Source organism: Hylobates moloch, unplaced genomic scaffold (assembly GCF_009828535.3).
Source record: "Hylobates moloch isolate HMO894 unplaced genomic scaffold, HMol_V3 SCAFFOLD_24, whole genome shotgun sequence".
NCBI lineage: Eukaryota > Metazoa > Chordata > Mammalia > Primates > Hylobatidae > Hylobates > Hylobates moloch.
In genome coordinates, this window is record NW_026652299.1 from 10,298,083 (window position 1) to 10,319,830 (window position 21,748).

Below are 21,748 nucleotides of genomic sequence, written 5' to 3' on the forward strand. Positions count from 1 at the left end.
GCTGAGTCATTTTTTGTTTTCTAACTATAATATTTCTAAAATCTCTGAGGTTTACGGAGTGTTTTCTCTGTGGGTAACTTTTAGAACTTTTATAGAAAGGTCTAAATATAACTGGCCTAAACATTTCTTGGAAATTTATGCAAGGATGAATGTTTTTAAATTTTTATGAATCAGCCAAGTAATTTTAAAAAGCTACTTTATGATGTTGGTCATAGAAGTTTATAGCTTTTTAATATTAGTTTATATGTCTTTAAAATTCATTTTTAAATGAATTTATGTTAATATTATAAAGATAAGATTAAATAGCTAGAGGCACTCAGTGAAAATTCTTTCACTTACTTTTACTCCTGTAATTTGTATTCAAATTTGTATATTTGTACTTTATTAATATATATGCACATATATATATTTGGAAAAAAAGATATATTTTTAGAAATATTGATACTTAAGTTATAGAAGCATGTTACAGAAAATGAGTTGTGCATTTGGGGTGACAGGTGTTTGACATTTAATAGCCTTGTACAGTAGTAATTATATAAATACACATGAAATTTACAGAGAAATCTGTTAAACAATTCACCTAGTGAAGCTACAGCATAAAAATTTGTTTATATCCCCCAAAACACAAAACGTTGAGAGAAAGCTGCTTTAGCATCCAACAAAATAATTTACACCTATAATTCCTATTTGATAAAGTATTTCAAAATTATATTTAACTTTTGGCAACTCTAGTTTTTTTTTCTTGTATGATATTTTTGTTCTCTTTTGTTTGTTTTCTAATTTTATCACATTGCAAACTTCCGCAATTCTCATAATTTTGCATATCCTAAAATATTTTAGATTGGCCTTTTAATTATTATTATTATTTTACCTCAACTAAGTAGAGAAGGTAAAACATGAAATTTTTGAGCTTTTTTTTTCAGGAGGAGGAAAGGGGCTTACAACAGAAAAGACAGTTTGAGATACAAGTATTTACCAAAAAGCAACTTACCTTCTTAGAACATTGTTTACTTAACTATGATAACACCAAACATTTATTAAGTGTCTGCCAGACAGTATTCTGAGAGCTTTTGATAGAATCCTCACCACAACCCTGTGAAATACAGACTTGATATATAGCTTGCTCAAGCCACTCAGCTTGTGAATAGTGGGGCCAGCATTTGGACCCAGGAATCTGGCTCCACAGTCTGTTAAGCACTCTGCTAGACTACATATATTTATGTAGCTAATGCATGTTGAATTCCTACTCAGCCTACATTGCAGTGCTCAGTGCTTTGTAGTCAATAACTGTTGACATTCACAACAACCCTACGAGGTAGGCTCATTTGATAGTTTCATTTTATACATGAGAAAACTAATAATTATTTGATTAAATCAATTAATGGCACATGGATTTGGCAGAGTTCTGATTAAAACCTAAGTGTGTCTGACTATAGAATCAAGGCTGTTGCAATAATCTATGTCAGATTAATACATGATGGTAGTCATATTGGAATTACCACATTTTAGATTTGGAAGAGCCAGATAAGACTAAGAATCATATGGGGATTTGGAAAGTGCTTGCAGAAGTGTAGATAGGATGTGGGAATTGACAGCCTGAAATTCAGGTAAAATAACATACAATTTGGATGCTTGATAAAGATTTGGAATGAGTAAACTTTGAGAAAAGAACCTATGTTCTGATTTAAGCTTATCTTAAAAACACAAAGGGTGATTATTCAAAGTAGTTATCACTGGTGTGTAAACACAATGAGTATGCCCTTTTTTCACTTCCTGTTCTTTAGCAAATTTTATTCCATTGTAGTTGCTCAGTAAAAGATTTTTAAACAATAGAAGTCATACATAAATACATTTATAACTAAATGTTCTTCATATTCTTAAAGAACAGACTAAATATAACCTTTAGATTGACATAACTTCACGTAAATGCCACTGAAACATTTTTGTTCATGTTATCTGATGTAATTCTAACAAGAGATCTGCCAAGAACCATTATCCGTAGTTCACAGCTGAGGAAATTGAGATTCAAGGAGTTTAAGTACCTTGCCCAGCTTATCTAGGGATATGAGATGAAGCGATGGCTCAATCAACCCTCAGATTTTAAATCCATACTATTTTAATGGTTGAAAATAATATTTATGTTTTTAATGCATTATTTGAAAAAATACATATTTCCTTTCCCATGCAGCTTTAAAAATTAGGTGTTTAATCACATAGGCTAACTTCAATGTCTCCGAGAACAAGAGCAGCACTCTTACAGTATTTTCTATAGTTTTGTTTTGTAAAACAATGCTAGTAATTTCTTGTGCTTAACAGTTTTACCATTTAAAAAAGCTAACACATAATTCTGTTCTTTTTTACATCTTTGCAGGTCCTGAGGAGGTAGAAATCAAGTGCCCCTTGAATCACATTGCTTGCCTTGGTACCAACAAATGTGTTCATTTATCCCAGCTGTGCAATGGTGTCTTGGACTGCCCAGATGGGTACGACGAAGGAGTACATTGTCAGGGTGAGTCCATTCGTGGAACAATGAAACTGAAATACTAAATTTTGCATAGTAATGAAAGTTCAAAGAAAACCTATAACCTGCCTTTTCTTTCAACTATAAGCATATCAGTTATTAAGAAAGCATGATTTTTACTGCCAGACATTTAATATGCATTTCAAAGCTGCAAGTATTGTGTTTGAGCAAAAAAACACTATTAGACAACACACACCCACACACAAATTTAGACTTTGAAGTTGGGCTTTTAAACAATTACAGGTTTCATATAAAAAAAAGTACTTTTGAGCAAAATACAAATGGGAAGTCTTTGTCACAGCAGATTGATATCACATGGTGTTATGAGCTTGTTTATGTGAACCTTTGCTTAAACAAAAATATTTGAAGGAATGCTTCGTCAACCAAGTATTTTAGTAAGATGTATCCATGGGAAATTTGTTCCTTCATAATCTTTACATGATATTAGACCGTTAACTTTCTTGTAATTTTCTTTTTAAAAATCAACATCTAAATTCTATAATGGTAAAATATTACCTAGGTATTAATGATATGAGGGATAATAATTAAAATCTAAAAATTAATAAAAAGTTAAATGCTACTGGCACATTCTAGTGGGGGGTGGAGCGGGGAGAATGAAACATGAGATGAAGAGAAATAAGAGCAGAAGAAAACAGTCAAGGATCCAGGTAAGGACCCAGATTTGGAAACAGAATCAAGGTATCATGAAGTGAATCAGGTTGCAAGATGGAGCTGGGAAAGAAACAACTGTACTAGAAGTCTTCAACTCAGATTCTCATAGTCTGAGTGTAACACAAAGGATATTGAAGCTAATATTTCAGTAAGAACCTGTCCTTCATTTGGGGGTCAGTAAGACAACAAAGAATAGAAGAAAGGAGGGGAAACTGGAGATAATGTGTCCGGAATTAGTGGGTTCTTGGTCTCACTGACTTCAAGAATGAAGCCGCGGACCCTCGCGGTGAGTGTTACAGCTCTTAAGGTGGCACGTCTGGAGTTTGTTCCTTCTGATGTTTGGATGTGTTCGGAGTTTCTTCCTTCTGGTGGGTTCGTGGTCTCGCTGGCTCAGGAGTGAAGCTGCAGACCTTCGTGGTGGGTGTTACAGCTCTTAAGGCAGTGCGTCCGGTGTTGTTCGTTCCTGCCGGTTGGCTCGTGGTCTCGCTGGCTTCAGGAGTGAAGCTGCAGACCTTCGCGGTGAGTGTTACAGCTCATAAAAGCAGTGTGGACCCAAAGAGTGAGCAGTAGCAAGATTTATTGCAAAGAGAGAAAGAACAAAGCTTCCACACTGTGGAAGGGGACCCGAGCAGGTTGCCACTGCTGGCTGGGGCAGCCTGCTTTTATTCTCTTTTCTGGCCCCACCCACGTCCTGCTGACTGGTAGAGCCCAGTGGTCTGGTTTGACAGGGCGCTGATTGGTGCATTTCCTATCCCTGAGCTAGACATAAAGGTTCTCCACGTCCCCATCAGATCAGTTAGATACAGAGTATCCACACAAAGGTTATCCAAGGCCCCACCAGAGCAGCTAGATACAGAGTGTCGATTGGTGCACTCGCAAACCTGGAGCTAGACACAGGGTGCTGATTGGTGTGTTTACAAACCTTGAGCTAGATACAGAGTGCCGATTGGTGTATTTACAATCCCTGAGCTAGACATAAAGGTTCTCCAAGGCCCCACCAGAGCAGCTAGATACAGAGTGTTGATTGGTGCACTCACAAACCTCGAGCTAGACACAGGGTGCTGATTGGTGTGTTTACAAACCTTGAGCTAGATACAGAGTGCTGATTGGTGTATTTACAATCCTTGAGCTAGACATAAAGGTTCTCCAAAGCCCCACCAGAGCAGCTAGATACAGAGTGTCAATTGGTGCATTCACAGACCCTGAGCTAGACACAGGGTGCTGATTGGTGTATTTACAATCCCTGAGCTACACATAAAGGTTCTCCACGTCTCCACCAGACTCAGGAGCCCAGCTGACTTCACCCAGTGAATCCTGCACCGGGGCTGCAGGTGGAGCTGCCTGCCAGTCCTGCGCCGTGCGCTCGCACTCCTCAGCCCTTGGGTGGTCGATGGGACTGGGCGCCGTGGAGCAGGGGGTGGCGCTCGTCGGGGAGGCTTGGACCGCACAGGAGCCCACGGAGGGGGTGGGAGGCTCAGGCATGGCGGGCTGCGGGTCCCGAGCCCTGCCCCGCGGGAAGGCAGCTAAGGCCCTGTGACAAATTGAGCGCAGTGCCGGTGGGTGGACACTGCTGGGGGACCCAGTACACCCTCCGCAGCTGCTGGTCCGGGTGCTAAGCCGCTCATTGCCCGGGGCTGGCAGGGCCGGCGGGCTGCTCCGAGTGGGGGGGCCCGCCAAGCCCACGCCCACCCGGAACTCCAGCCGGCCGGCAAGCGCCGCGCACAGCCCCAGTTCCCCCTCGTGCCTCTCCCTCCACACTCCCTGCAAGCTGAGGGAACCGGCTCCCGCCTTGGCCAGCCCAGAAAGGGGCTCCCACAGTGCAGCGGTGGGCTGAAGGGCTCCTCAAGTGCCGCCAAAGTGGGAGCCTAGGCAGAGGAGGCGCCGAGAGCAAGCGAGGGCTGTGAGGACTGCCAGCACGCTGTCACCTCTCAATAACATATCTGGTTTCTGGGTAGCTTCACACAAACTAATTGCTGTCATGGGGGAAGAGGTCCCAGGTGACCAGAAATTCCAGTTGTTCAGGAGGAGCTCCATATACGTATACGTTTAAAGTGCTCGAAGTCAGATACTATTTTTTAAAACATTGTATAGTCAATAACATGCCCAAACAAAACCTGTCTGGGGGCCTGACAGGTCTTGTTGGCTGACAGTTTTCCAGGTCTGGGGTGAAGTAAGCTGGATTCAAGACCATAAATGGAGATATATATTAGAAAAAGCACAAATCTTCGAACAATAACCTGAAGATGTAAGAGTGTTGAGAGACTACAGGTAGGCTGTGGAAATCAACTGGTCACTAGGTCTTTTCCCTCTTTCTAAAGGAAGGTCCAGTTACTCTGACTCTGTGGATAAATTCTGACTGGGAATTTAAAGATGTTCAGAAGCTTCCTTCTTTGGCCTGAGTTTCCTTTGTTAGCATTAAAATTACATAAAAAATCAGCAGATTCTTAGTTGCAGCTATGAATACATATGTAATAATAATGAATAACAGATTTTATTTGTATGTAAAGGCTTTGTGACATCTTTTGTGTAATTGTATACGAAAAAGTGATATGAAAAGAAAGTAGGCCGGGTGCAGTGGCTCACTCCTGTAATCCCAGCACTTTGGGAGGCCCAGGCAGGCAGATCACCCGAGGTCAGGAGTTCAAGACCAGCATGGCCAACATGGTGAAACCCTGTCTCTATTAAAAAAACAAAAAATTAGCCGGCCATGGTGGCAGGTGCCTGTATTCCCAGCTACTTGGGAGGCTGAGGCAGGAGAATTGCTTGAACCCAGGAGGCAGAGGTTGCAGTGAGCCAAGATTATGTCATTGCACTCCAGCCTGGGTGACTGAGTGAAACTTCATCAAAGAAAGAAAGAGAGAATGAGAGAGAGAGAGGGAGGGAGCCAGGGAGGGAGGGAAAGAAGGAAGGAAGGATTTTTAAGTGATAAGCATTAAAGAGTTTAATTTTCTTTTTGGATATTAATTATATTTTCTAGATCCTAATTTTATTCAACTCAGTTATAATTCAGGCTTTTTGTTATATCGTTTTTGAATGTTCAGATAGATATGTATGACTAAGCTTTTAAAAGAACAAAACCATCACCTTTCCAAATATTTCATCAGAGGTGATTACACACATTTGAATATCATAAACATACTTCTGTAACAAGGATCTGAGTTTTCTGATAACGTTTAGATTTTTGATCTAATATATGAGGGCATATGTTAATAGCATAACAGGGGATTCAAATAAAACAAAGTATTTGAACAAAAATAAAATGCTTTTAATTTTATTTTGATCCTGGAAAAGACTGACATATATGTTGGATCAAGACAAATTTCGAGTATGTAGTTGTGTATGCTCCACTCTTCTTTTTCGGTTCTAATTCAGTTGTTTAAGTGTTTCAAGTTTTCCATTTTTATCAGATGTGACACTTTTTTTTTTTTTTTTTTTGCCAGTAGGAGGTTTAGTTTCCAGTAGGAGGTTGATTGTACCAATTGGGCCTTTTAAATATTTTTACATTTAACCAAATAAAGTGTTTTAAAAGACCTAAGCAACCATTCATTATGACCTATGGTAGACTTAGATATGATAAATATATTTGGATTTCTACTTGCTATTTAACCTCAGTGGAGGGTTTTTCACCTTCTTCTCTGGCCTTGCACACTACATAGCATTGTAAGAATAAGGTGACTAAAGAGATATAGTCATCCTAGAATCAGTGATTTAATAAAATCTTTCTGCATTGAGAAAATAAACTCAGAAATGAGTTTACCTGCTTGGTCTTGTAGAGTTTCCTTACCACATGGACAAAAACCAAATCTCCGGGCAACATTAGGTTTGTAACATTTATATAGTTTGTGTTTAAATGTGAAAAGGTGACTGGCTATAAGCAAAGGTACATGGTAGGAACCGAGTCTACTTTCTCACCCTCAGCCTTCCGCCTAATTTGTGGTCACACCTGATGAAATGTTGTTTCCTGGAGAGTTAATTAGGAAACAGCTCCATCAAGTCTGTAAGGAACTTTCATATCCACTATAGACAGACAACAAATCAAGACACCAGATTAATTCAAATGATACCTTTCTTTTTTGAAATTCTTTTTTTTTTTTTTTTTCAGAACAATTCTGTCTAACTCACTTATTTTTACATTGCTTCCTTTTTGTTGCATTCTAAGCATAGACTGTAATTTAAGTAATTATACCTAAAGCCTAGGATATGATTAAAAAATGGATGTGTTTTCTTTTCTTTTCTTTTTTTTTTTTTTGAGACAGAGTTTCGCTCTTGTTGCCCAGGCTGGAGTGCAATGGCGCGATCTCGGCTCACCATGGCATCTGCCTCCCAGGTTCAAGCGATTCTCCTGCCTCAGCCTTCTAAGTAGCTGGGATTACAGGCATGCGCCACCACACGGGGCTAATTTTGTACTTTTTGTAGAAATGGAGTTTCTCCATGTTGGTCAGGCTGGTCTTGAACTCCCGACCTCAGGTGATCCGCCCGCCTCAGCATCACAAAGTGCTGGAATTACAGGCGTGAGCCACCGCGCCCAGCTGTTTTCTTTTTTTCAGAAGAGGATCCAAAATATATTTGGTGGTATATTTATATATCCTTTATAAAACTAATAAGGGAAAAAATTAAAATTTTGGAGGTGATGTTCTGGTCCTGGGAATGTTTTTGTATCAACTGAATTGCCTTCTGAATATTTCCTAGAAAAGTCAATATTTTTCTAGTCAAGATAATGAAGAGATATATATTATTAATGATTTTCTATAACACTGATATTTTCATCTCCATAATTGGACTCCATCTGAAGAAAGAATAATGGATTTTTTTATATGGGGGTACTTGCATGTAGAAATATGCTTATAAAAGTTTTACAATAAAAGCTTTCAAAATCACATATTTTTGAAAAGTTAACCTCTTTCTACACAGTACTTCATATTGGTGGTAATATCACCTTGTCTAATCACATGAGCAATGCAAATACATTCTGTAAAATGCAAGGCCTCTCAATCCAGAAAATTTCCACAGAAACGCACACAACGGTATAAAGAATGATGGAAGAAGTGAAAAACTTTGACAAATAGAAACAAGATGGACTAAGATGTATCAAAATGCTGTTTTAAAATTTGACATTCTTAAGATAATTTATTATGTTAATGAAACAGGAGAGTTCCCTGACTCCCCTCGCAGGATGTGCGGCAGGATTGTGGCTCATTTTTTCTGCCACCATGGGCTCAAACCCCTTCCAGGAAGGGGAGCACGCAGACAGGCAGGTGCAGGAGCTGGGGCCAGCACCTTTGGGCTCTGGCCCCACGGTAGCATCTACGGTTCGGTGTCTGCAACTCCCAAAGCCCCAGTTGGCATGTTATAGTGTTCTTTTAGCTCTGCCATCTGTAGATGGCTTAAGTGTTAACCAGCTCAGTGCCCTTTTAGTACCCAGGTTCTTGTGTGGTGTCCAGGAAGAATCAGGTCACATAGGGAAATTGAAGGATGGTAAATGAAGGAGATTTTATTGTTGGATGGAGGTGGTTCTCAATGGAATGGATGAGAGGCTGGAAAGGGGATGGTGTGGGGAGATGATCTTCCCTTGGAGTTCAGCTGTCCTGCGGCTGATCTCCTCTCTGACCGTCCCCAACCGAACTTCTCTCGACATTCAGATGCTCCGTCGCTTCTCTCCTTCTCTGCCTCACCACTCTGTTGCTCTGCTGTTTTTCTGCATTTTTATTCTTCTCTTTGTGGAGCCCGAGGTTTGGGGTTTATATGGGTACAGGAGAGGGAGGTGTGGCAGGCCAAAGGGCAACATCTGGGTGTGAAAACAGGCATGTCTGTTCCCATTTAGGGCCGTGGGTTTCCAGGCTTGAGGGTGGGGCCTTTGCTGGGGAACTGCCCTCTTCTACCCAGGATTTCCCTGCCTCCTGTCAGTATTATTAACATTTAAAGTGGGTATGAGCAAGAGAAGCCTTGTTTTTATTCACATCCCTGTTAGATTACATTTGTAGTGCCAAGCGGTAAGTTGTTTATTTATTTAGACAGAGTCTTGCTCTGTTGCCCAGGCTGGAGTGCAGTGGAATGATCTCAGCTTATGGCAACTTCCCCCTCCCAGGTTTAAATGATTCTCCTGCCTCAGCGTCCCAAGTAGCTTGGATTACAGGCCTGTGCCACCAGCTAATTTTTGTATTTTTAGTATAGCAGGAGTTTCACCATGTTGGCCAAGCTGGTCTCAGACTCCTGATATAAAGTGATCCACCTGCGTTGCCTCCCACAGTGCTTGGATTACAGGCGTGAGCCACCACGCCTGGCCCCCAAGTGCTAATATATTTAAATGTCCGTGGGAATGACAGTCTCTATGGCAGCATCTGCCCTTATCCTGTTAAAAGAATATGGAAAGTTCTGAGGTCAATGAAAAGAGGAATTCTACCTTTTATGTCACGAGCAAAAGTGACTATTCAATCTATGTGATTGTTTTCTAGCAAACATTCTGAAGTCCTTTTAAATCTAAGAGAATAGCATGTGTGAAGATTTTACTAAAACTGATTGGAGAAAAAAACTCTGACATATGAAAAGCTCACCCCCAAAACATACAAATACATACACACATACTCATCTTTTCTCATATTTTGTTTTTCTATTCTGAACATTTTCCTATATGATTCTTAGTATATGACATAATTAATTGGCATATTTGATCAGGAAACTAAAAAAGAAAAAGATCCCCTTATATATCATCCAACTCCTTAAAATAATGCATATTCAGACTTTTAAATGTCATTTGATTATTTTACCTTACTTTCTAGTTGGAATATAACTTTCCTAACATATGCAATTGCATTTTTTCTTAATCCACTCATAATCTATTGTCAATAATTCTAATGTATTTAATTTAGATGACAACTTCTGTTAATTAAAAATTTATGTAGCTGGTTTTTTACTTTTGTATTTCTATCCATAAAACTAAATTCTTATGAGAAAGCGCTAAAAAAAACTCCTGGGGGTGATTTAGAACTTAGAGTCATTCTCAAAATGGACCAAGGTAAATGGTAGCCTTTATTTGCTGTAATGATTCACCATGAGAAAATTAATAATTCTTTAAACTTATTGTTTAAATCTTGTATGTATTCCAAATTTTCTAAAAAGAAATTAACCTAGAGGTTTTTCAGGACTCCATTTTTTTTTTTTTTTTTTTTTTTTTGGTCTTCCAGAAAGGAAAAATTTATCTGTGCTGTTGTTTTGTTAAAAATCCTATTCCAGCTACTACTGTGGAAAAAGGAAGGGAAGAAGGGAGGAAGGGAGGAGAGAGAGGTATGGAGGAAAGGAAGGGAAGGAGGAAGGGAAGGAGGAAAGGAAGGGAGGGAGGAAAGGAAGGGAGGGAGGAAAGGAAGGGAGGGAGGAAGGAAGGAAGAAAGGAAGGAAGGAATTTAGTGAAGCTACTGGAGAAGAAAAATGAATTTGGAGCTCTTGTTGTTTTTAATTTTACTTTATCAATTAATCTTGTCATAGCCTCATTTTAAAAATTTCATTAAAATATTGCCAATATTTTTCCAATTTAAAATCATACTATAGAGTGGAATTTCAGCATGCAGAATTCCAAAACAAAGGTATGGAGAAGAGATGTAATTGCAATATTATAGTAAGCGTATCTGTCATCAACACTGAGCTTTAAGCACAAGGAGGGAAACCTGTGCTCAAGTGACTTGAAACATCAATAAGCCTACAGCTGAGAAACAAAGAAGTGGAATTAGCCAGGAAGACCTGGGTTTGTGAGCTCAGAACACTTTTGATTAGTAAAGCTCTTACAAGTTAAGAGTAGATTCTGCTGTATTTTCTCTGTGTTGAGCTGTGCTAAGGTGGTCAGATAGTCTCAAGCCTATCTCAGGTGTGAGGATTTCCTCTCAAAAAGATTAGTTTAAGTAACTGAGTTAGTTTAGTGAAAGGCTATGATCCTTAACACTAGCTGATTTCAGGGCCAAGCTTAATGCTTCCCAGAAGCAAAGCAACAATTTCTAGAAAGAATAGAATTTCTATAGGTGTTTCATCCTTTTGAAAGGCTTATACCAATATTGTTTATATTGATAAATAACACCTACATGAAATTAGGACTGTGGAAGACTGTTCTAAATATATATGTATATATGTGTGTATATATAAACATATATACACATGCATATTTGCACATATGTATGTATGCCTGTTCATTTTTTCAGGGACTTAGTTTTATAAATTCTGTTTAATTAGAAATATGCTTTTGCGCAGACATTTGACTTCTTAACACTGATTTATAAGGTATAATTGCTAAATTAAACCTGCTAAAGAGACTTAGAATTCAAGTTTAAAAATGTTCGAATATGTTGACAGAAGGGGCAGCTAGCTATCTAAGTAAATACCTCTGGGGAAAGGATGACTAAGTAATTTGACCTTACGTTGTAGCTGAGAATTCAAAAGGTAATCTAAAATAGTTAATTGTTGATTGGAAGTTAATTCCTTTGTAATCGATTTACATCTTTGATGAATGTTAATATTATATTAAGTACATGTTCTCTTCCTCCAAACAGAATTATTTTTTAAGAATAACTATCGAAACAAAAAACAATTTGTAAATTTTTACAAATGGTGTAAACTGCCTACTAGTAGTTTAGAAATGATCACAGAAGGCTCTATGTTAAAAGGAGATATTCTTCATTAAAACATCATTTCAGATTCTATATCTGTCCCTCTTCTTAGATAGTAGTGGTTTCAAATGAAGTTACATTACTTCCATAATTTTTGATCACAGCTTTTCTGCAGTGAGATTCCTGGTGCATTATGGATCTTCATTTGTTGCTGCAATATACTCTATTTTCAGTTAATTTTGATTTGATTTGAATTTTTTTTTTTTTTTTTTTTTGAGATGGAGTCTTGCTCTTGTCACCCAGGCTGGAGTGCATTGGTACAATTTCAGCTCATTGCAACCTCCACCTCCAGGGTTGGAGTGATTCTCCTGCCTCAGCCTCCCAAATAGCTGGGATTACAGGCGTCTACTACCACGTGTGGCTAATTTTTGTATTTTTAGTAGAGACAGGGTTTCACCGTCAGGCTGGTCTCGAACTCCCGACCTCAGGTGATCAACCTGCTTTGGCCTCCCAAAGTGCTAGGATTACAGACATGAGCCACTGTGTACAGCCAATTTTAAATAGGTGCAAGTCAACAACATGTATCCACTGCTCCCTCCCCAATAAAATACTTATTCTGTATGTATACCTGGTATCAGTAGTAGAAGAAATAGCAATTGCTTTGATATGGAAATTTACCCCTTGGTGCAAACAACTCCTATTATTTCTACCTATTTCTCAAATGTATTAGCCTCTTAGATGGAAGTTTTGTGTGAAATCACAAAAAGCCAGAAAACTCAAATTCCTTAGGACAAGTAATCTCTCCCCAACTGAAGAGACATGTTAATGTTGTACCATTCTTGATAGTGTTAATTTATATGAATATTTATAGGCCCTGGTAGCCCGTGTTTATCTAGATATTTCCTTCATCTTTCTCATCTTGATAGTGGAAAACAAAGAATGTAGAAAATATAATGAGTATGAGGCCAAAAAGACTTTTTTAAATGTGCCCATAGAAATACAGTAAGGACTTTTCCAAAATTCAGTTGATTAATCAACTTCAGTAAAATTTTGTTTGCACTGACAATATTCCAGATATTTGGGTAAGTACCAGGGATTCAGAAAGTCCAATTTTCTGCCTTCATGGAATTCACATGTAGTAATTGAGGTAGGTAAAAATTAAAGAGGAATAAGACGAGAAGCATCTAATTCTACATGATAAGATGCAAGAAGATATCCCAAGTGAGCTGATAGTTGATAGGCATCTCCCTCTAAGCTCTGGGTAGGCAAATGAGGAAAGGAAGAACATTACAAAATTAGGGAACTACATACACAGAGGCATAAGTGCAGGAGAAAGTATTGTATGTTCAAGACCTCTAAGTTCTTGGGTAAGGTTGAAGCATACATCCTTGAGTGTAGTGAGAGGAGTCTGAATCTGAAAAAATACTTAGGAATAGACCAAGAGGAGTTACATTAGAATAGGTATACAGTATGACTTATCTAAAATGCATTCATAGGACCATAAAAAGCAAGAGAGTAAAAAAAAAAAAAATACCAGGGTATATTCTCAATAGTATTTTAAGGGTGTTATATGAAATTGTTTTAATATTAAGCATATAGTAGCTAGAATTGTCGCATATGTGTAGCAGGTTACATAGTTTATTCTTAGAAAGTATATATGTGCATTACTGTAATTAAAAAACTTGGAGATAAACAGTAATCCTTACCTCACATTGACCGACTCCAGAGTGGATGCACATTACATGTTGTTCTTTAATGTGTCACTTGGATGTAGTTTGTGTAAGTGAAGGTCAAAATCGACAACATGAGGAGCCATATTAAGCAAAATCCTTTTCAAATAACATTTAGAAATTTGGAAGATATATGTACTATTTTAAGCAACCATAATTTCACCATTAGCAGGCCACAAACATACTACCTTGTTATAACATGCCTAAATTTTGTCCTCTTGTCCTTTAACTTTGAAAAATATATCACTGTTCTAATATTACTCAAAAGTATGAATTATAACAAACTGTCACTCAGATCTCTACTCAACCTCAAATGTGAGGCCAAATCCCATATGATTCATTATTTGGTTTTTGACACAGCAGCTTGATATTTAAAAAGCAAGGAATTAAAGCAGGAAGCTGAAGTTGAATGGTATCCCCAAGAGTCACACTGGAAGTCAGCTAGAAAGCAAGCGTTAAACCCTGTGACCGTGAGTTTTCCTTCACCAGTTTTGACTACTGGGCCTTAACATATCAACTCAGAGAACTGCATAACATTATGATGCTTCAGCATCCTCCTGACCCATTCTCAAAGCAGCAAGATGGCTTGTAGAATTTCAACTGAAGACATTTTTCAACTAACTATATATTCCCTGTCAGGTTTATTAATTGATTGAAAAGGAAAAAAATGTGCTGAGTAAACAACAGGCTGAACTATGGAACTAGCTTGAAGTATTCAATGTCTCAATCTTACCAATAATCTTAGCTTATCCCTTTGAGAAAAATGAGTGTTTTCATTTGGTGAAGAATGTGAAAGGGAACTGTTCATTTTAACTCTTTGAAGTAGATCTGCACCAGTAACAAGAAGTTAAAAAACTTTAGAAATTTCAGCTTTCATGATGGAATCTGGAAGAAATAAAGAGAGATTTCTCGAAGTCATTCAATAGAGAAAGTTTAAATTTTCAATAATGTATTCCCATGGGGGATACATTACAAGATCCCCTGTGAGGCCTGAAACTGTGGATGGTACCCAATCCTGTATAGACTATGTTTTTTCTATACATGCATACCTATGATAAAGTGTAATTTATAAATTAGGCTCAGTAAGACATTAACATCAATAATCATAAAATAGAACAATAACAATTTACTGTCATAACTGTTTCATAAATATGGTCTCTTTCTCTCTCTCAAAATACCTTATTGTACTATATTTACCTATTTTCAGATGACAGTTGACTATGGCTAACTCAAACCTCAGCCTGTCAAACCTTGGAAAGTGAAACATTGAATAAGAAGGGACATTCCAATGAGAATTAACCATAAATATTTAGAAGACTTGAGATCTGTTGAGCCTAATCTGTAATTCTAGTAAATCTTACAAATTCTGTAGAGAAAGCTCACAAGAGATTTTCAGCCAGTGTTTTCATTTCTGAATTTCTAATATTTTCATAATCGTAAAAAAAACTATTTTTGTGGCTTTTTAAATAATCCATTCTTTTCACTTATATAGTAAACCCTATTCCATGGAATCACATGTGTGTTAGTTCCATCTACTGTGGTTTGAATGTGTATCACCCCAAAATTCAAATGCTGAAATCTAATTACCAAGGTGATGTTATGAGGAGGTGGGTTCTTTTGAGAAGTGATTAGGTCATGAAGGTGGAGCCCTCACAAATGGGATTAGTGCCCTTATAAAACAGGCTCACGCCTGTAATACCAGCACTTTGGGAGGCCAAGGTGGGGTTGGATCGCTTTAAGCCATGAGTTCAAGACCAGCCAGGCCAACATGGCAAAGCCCCGTCCCCACTAAAAATACAAAAATTAGCCAGGTGTGGTGGTGCATGTCTATAATCCCAGTTACTTGGGAAGCTAAGGCATGAGAATTGCTTGAGCCTGGGAGGCAGGGGTTGCAGTGAGCCGAAATCATGCCGCTGCACTGTAACCTGGGCGATAGAGTGAGACTCTGTCTCAAAAAATAAATAAATAAATAAAATAGAATCACAGAGGTCTTTTGCCCCTTCTACTACATGAAGACACAGCTGGAAGACCTTATTCCATAAGCCATAAAATGGGCCCTCATGGAAAATGGAATCTGCTGGCACCTTCATCTTGGACTTTCCAGCCTCTAGAACTATGAGAAACAAGCTGCCTTTGTTTAAGCTACCAAGCCTCTGGTATTTTGTTATAACAGCACAAATGAACTAAAATGACAGAATATTTCAATACATCAAGTAATATTCTGAAAAATGAAACAGCTATGAGCCTGGTTACTTCTGAGCTCACCGTAGTCAGTCCTTTCAGAATCAAATCAAACAAATTATTTCTTTTTCACTCTTGTGGAGATACAGAGACATATGCACGTATATCATATGTTTCCAAACTTTTGGCATACATGCATATTTGAATTTAGATGCAAGAAACTCTTCATTAGTGACTAATATTTTAGTGAAAGTAAATCACCCAGATTTATTTCCATTAGCTGAGAACTTGTGTTCTAGCTTTCCATTAGGCTTGCGATTAAGAAAAAGCTTGAAACCAAATGATTGATCTCTTTATGCCACAAGGGATTGTAGAACTGGTCCAACAACCCACTGTGGCTGTAAAAAACCATGAAGCGGCGACCAAAGAGAGATCAATCTGCTCTGCTCACCGAGCTTCTTCTGGATTAAGTCACTGTGCTTGTGAGCCAAGGCTTGAGTGTCGGATACAAGGAGAATGGGAAGCACAAGCCCTAAAGGGCAATTTTTACTTCCATTAGCTGAAATGTGTGGTGTGTTCTTGTTTGGAGTACAGTACAGGTACAAAACCAGAAAGTGCCAAGAAAAAAAATCTATACAGTTCAATAAATGACTCTGAGAATTCTCCAATATTCTCAGAGCAGTAGCTCTATGAACTTGAAATGTCTAATTTTTAGTTACATTAATTAAATATTACTTTAGTGGTCTCAAAGAAGTTTGGAGAGAAATATTAATAGGTATAAATGCTCATTATTCTAAATGATATATGTAAAATGATCCCCAAATATTTATTATATGTAGAATGAAATATACAATTTGTTTTATATAAATATATACAGAAATATATGTGTGTATATAGACTGTGTATATAGAAATATATGTGCACTCAATATCAAATTTTCCTAGCCTGTGTCTATTGGATATCCAGATAAAATGATTATTTAGGGAATTAAAAATAACTTATCCTTTTATACTCTTCAACTAGGTTTGTTTCATTTGTTCCCATTTTCAAAACCAGTGTAACATGAGGTTTGCGCTAGTCATGCTCTTGCTTTGACTCCTATGTCCTCCTGCCTGACAGTGACTTCAGTTCCATTTCGGTAAGTCAGGGTTGTATTCTATCCATCTAAATTAATTATGCAACACGGAATGTGCAGAACCAAGAGGAACATGTTTGGGATAAAATTCTAATGTTGCCTAACACAATATAACTTACGTTTTGATGTGAGCTTTTCATGCAAATGTGCTTTACATTTTTTTGTCTTTTCTGTTTAATTTGTCTTTTCTGCCCGTGTATATGTTTCATACCCCTACTAGATTGGAAACATCTAAAGAAACATAGTTTACTTCTATCCAGTCACTTGACCGCAAAGACCCATCCAACTGGGCAGAGATGACAAACATACAGGGAACCATGAGGGAGAGAGAGAGTGTAAAGATGTAGGGATTGTTTTGCAGAGCAACTTCTAGGGATAGTATGTGCCACACTGTACGCTGGAATTTCTCCCCCACCCTTCCCCGCAAACAAGCAAACAAACAAACAGAAAGCAGTGTGCTTTTTGTCAGGAATATTCACGCCTGCATTTCGCCTAAAGTGATTTGCTCCTTTCAGGTTTGTTTCTTATTTACCAGAAATATCTGCAATGTGCAGAAGGGAAGTACAGGTCTCCTTGATGACTTTAACTACAAATAAAGAAGAAACAATAACTTTCTCTCAGTGCAAAATAGAGTTGTTGGATACTAGGGCCAGAAGGGACTTTCAGAGGTCGTCCAGTTCATCTATCTGCCTTCAGTCTGGACTGAAACCAAACTCACCTAGACAGATTGCCATCTACCTTATTTGGAATGCCTTCAGGGAAAGAAATTCTAATAACCGTTTTTAGTTACACGGTCAATGCTTAGCAATTTGTACTATGTGCAAATACTTGCATTTTGTATCATAATATTTTCTAAGCCCTCTTAGTTTTTAGCCTGTTCCTTCTAACAGATTCTAGACTCCTGTAACTTAATCTTGCTTTTCTTTCACTTCTCCAAATAGTTTTAAAGTTTCCAAACCTCTGAAGTTATAAACCATCCCTCCTTACTAACCCAGACACAGTTTATTGACTGTCTATTACCCACTGTAATTGGCTGTCATAGTTTCTGACTGCTATAATTCCCCCCGCTCTCTCTCTCTCAGGTAGATATTTAATACACCTGAGAGGATCTATCTATCTATCTATAGATAGATAGATAGATAGATATCCCCTGAGCACTTCCTTGTTCACTTATGCCATATCAGTCAGGAATTGTGTTTGGCTGGGTGTATCTGAGATCTTTAAAAGACTCGATAAAAAAAATGTAGAGTTTTACAGAATTTTACATTTTATTTCATATTTAAAAAGGTTATAGATAGACATTCTATTGAAGGTAAGGCAATTCTGTATGTGACTCGGGTCCCAGACTTCCTTATTTCTGTTCTGCAATCCTTGTCACTTGGCTTTCATCCTCAAGGTAGCAAAATGGCCAAAAAATGGCCACTGCAGCCCTAAATATCACATCCACATTCCAGGAGGAAGGAAGAAGACCAAATTATCCCTACCAAGCAACTTATTTTCTTCTTAAGGAGCTTTCCAGAAGCCTAATTAAACACGGTATCTACCTTTATCCCATTGATCAGGATTTTAACTAACACACAGCCGCCCTTATTTGCAAGAAAGACTGGGAGATGTATCTTTTCAAGAGGGAAACATTGCTTCAATAAAATCAGATTTGGAAGAAGAAGATAACAGATATTTGATAACAACTAGCATTTTATGCTATAATGTTTTAATAGAGCAGTTAGTTACTCACTATGAGAGGACTCTAAAGGAAAGAAAGAGACCTGGTCATTAATTAGCTCTGTCACTTTGATTACCAGTAAAAGAATAGGTTTGGACAGTATCACTGACTCCTTCCAGATATAAAATTATATAAACAACTAAAAATATTTAGCCTGGGCACAGTGGCTCACGCCTGTAATCCCAGCACTTTGGGAGGCTGAAGAATTCAAACACCTGGCAAAATGGTGAAACCTGTCTCTACTAAAAAACAAAAATTAAGACTACTCAGGAGGCTGAGGCAGAAGAATCGCTTGAACCTGGGGGGCAAAGGTTGCAGTGAGCCAAGATCCTGCCATTGCACTCCAGCCTGGGCGACAGAGTGAGACTCCGTCTCAAAAAAAAAAAATAAAAATAAAAATGAAAAACATACCTGAGAGGTATAAAAGTCATGGTGTAGGCCAGGCACAGTGGCTCACACCTGTAATCCCAGCACTTTGGGAGGCCAAGGCGAGCAGATGGCTTGAGCTCATGAGTTCCAGACCTGGACAACATGGAAAAAACCTGTCTGTATAAAAAATACAAAATTTAGCCAGGAGTGGCGGTGCTTGCCTGTAGTCCCAGATACTTTGGGGGCTGAGGTGGGAGGATGGCTTGAGCCTGGGAAGTGGAGGTTGCAGTGAGCCCAGATTGTGCCACTGCACTCCAGCCTGGACAATAGAGCCAGATTTTGTCACCTTGTCTCAAAAACAAACAAAAGAAAAGCCATGCTGTGCTGTAACAAAAAACTGCCAAATACCTAGATAAATGACCATAAAGGATAGCTCCTGGGGAGCCAGTGAGGGCTGCCTGCTGCCTGAGGAAAGCCAGATTAATGGAGTTTAAGGGAAGAAGATACTGATATAGCCATCTCTTTCTCTCCCTCCCGCCCAGTTTCTTCCTTATTTTTTTTCCATTTTTTCCCCATTTCTTTCCCTTTTTCTCTCCCTTCACACTCCCTAGACACTGCATATCCCATACTTTTTCAGCCTTTATTTTCTCAGTTTTATGCCTTCAAATACAAGCTTACGCTTGAGACTTTTTAAAAAAAAACTTGTCTGAATTTCAAAGTTGGCAATTCTTTCACATTTCTGGTCAGCCGACCCTATTTTAGCATTGATTTTAACTGTGGTTTGTGAATGTGTATACTTTCTTTCTGTTTTGTTTAATGTATTGAGACTGCCAAGCTACATTAAATATGTCAAGCCGTGTTAAATTGTACTTATTCTCCTTCTGATGGTGAATTTCCTATCATATTTTTTGTTTGCTTTCCTTAGCCCACTGATATTTGCACAAATAAACCCAAAACCTTTTTTTATTGCTATTGATTTCTGTTTTATTTTGAAGGAATTTTAGTTTTCCTTTTAATTTCAAATTCCATCAGGTGATTACTTCTAACACTTTTTACACCCCCAAATAAATCCCCATCAGTCAGATCTCAATTAAGAAAGCCATTCTTACCACATGGTTTTAGAGAGTAAATAGGCATTATATAGGCACTGGACCAGATCTTAATAAAAAGTCACAGCAAAGGGCTGGGCACGGTGGTTCACGCCTGTAATCCCAGCACTTTGGGAGGCTGAGCCGGGTGGATCACGAGGTCAGGAGATTGAGACCATCCTGGTTAACACGGTGAAACCCCATCTCCACTAAAAAAAAAAAAAAAAAAAAAAATACAAAAAATTAGCCAGACGTGGTGGCGGGTGACTGTAGTCCCAGCTACTCGGGAGGCTGAGGCAGGAGAATCGTGTGAACTTGGGAGGCGGAGCTTGCAGTGAGCCAAGATCGCGCCACTGCACTCCAGCCTGGGCGACAGAGTGAGACTCCATCTCAAAAAAAAAAAAAAAAAGTCACAGCAAAAACAATGTATCAGGTAGAATGCATAGTATATCCAATACACATTCCAATTTGTTCTAAAAATCCTTAATGTCTAAGTAAGAGAAGATAAAGATTGAAGAATTCAAAGTACTTAGAGGAATCAAAGTTAGAAAAATGTTAGAGATTGTACCAAATTCCCTATGTGTATTGCTCACTCATACATTTTTCTCTCATTTTTAACAAGGGTAAACTCACAGCAGTGTGGTGTTACGCTTCTTTTTTGAGTGGGCAGGTAAGAAAGTGGAGAAACTCTTGGGATGAGACTAATGATCTTTAACCAATGTTAGGAAGACCTGTGTGGATTCGCCAGCCAGGACAGCATACTTTTTCTAGTATTAACAACTCATAGCATTCAGGAGCCTGGAACTGAGACAAATGTGGCTGAATTGCAGTTAGCAATATCTGCCAAACTTGAATGGCTGTATTTTCAGTTTATACATAGCACAGGATTTTATAGCCCCCAAAAATCAGAAAAAATTGATATATCTGTGTATAAAATTATATATAAAATATATATATCAAAAATATATATAAAAACATGGATTGGATTTTTAAACTATTGACATATCATTCTCTTTCCTGTTCAGATAGAAATACTATAGGCAAATAAATAGTCCTCCCACTTAAAAAGCCTATATGCAAAGACATCATGATTAGCAAAGACTTTTTATTTGTTTCTTTCCTGGTTAAACTATTCTTTTTGAAATCTAAGCTTTTGCCATCTGACTGCTGAATTTTTCTCCCAAAGCTTATTTGGTACACAATGTATTTCTCCCTTTTTCTTCAATAGCTTTCTCTATTTTCATTTGTCATTTATGATTTGTGGCATGTAGTAGTTTCAGTGAGAAATACTTCCCAAAGCAAACATAAATATTTCCAATGCCTAAAATTACAACAATTCTTTGCTATTCAGATACAGATGGAATATATAATCATTCTTTTGAAGAGGCAATTAGCACTTAGTTCAGTGACTTGGGATGTTGCACCTCTTTCAAGCTTTGTTTTATTCTTACTGCATTCAACCAAAGTACTACATGTCTACAATGGACAAATACTAATCTAAACAAGAACTGCCTCAGGATTCTCAGTGACAGTTTACTAATGCAGAATATTAAACAAAGGGTCATCCAACTGTCTTTGTGAGGTCACAGAAATGTTATTTCCTTAGCACTGACCCAATATAGCTCAATAGTCAATTGTATTCAGTTGTGAAAAATTGTCAGAAGTTTTCCTAACTCTTTTAAAAAATTACAAAATATACTGATATCATAGTTGTGAATTGCTATTATTGTTTATTATCATG

The 21,748-nt window shown here is 38.0% G+C and overlaps 1 protein-coding gene across 2 annotated transcripts in view; it reads left to right on the forward strand.

Annotated features, from left to right (window-relative positions):
* The window catches only part of LRP1B (LDL receptor related protein 1B), a 1,938,417-nt gene that overhangs the window by 658,720 nt on the left and 1,257,949 nt on the right, over positions 1-21,748 (forward strand). For both annotated transcript variants that reach the window (XM_058434432.1, XM_032145942.2), the window contains exon 3: positions 2,372-2,509. In XM_058434432.1, the coding sequence (XP_058290415.1) occupies positions 2,372-2,509 (138 nt within the window). The remainder of the gene's footprint in view (positions 1-2,371; positions 2,510-21,748) is intronic.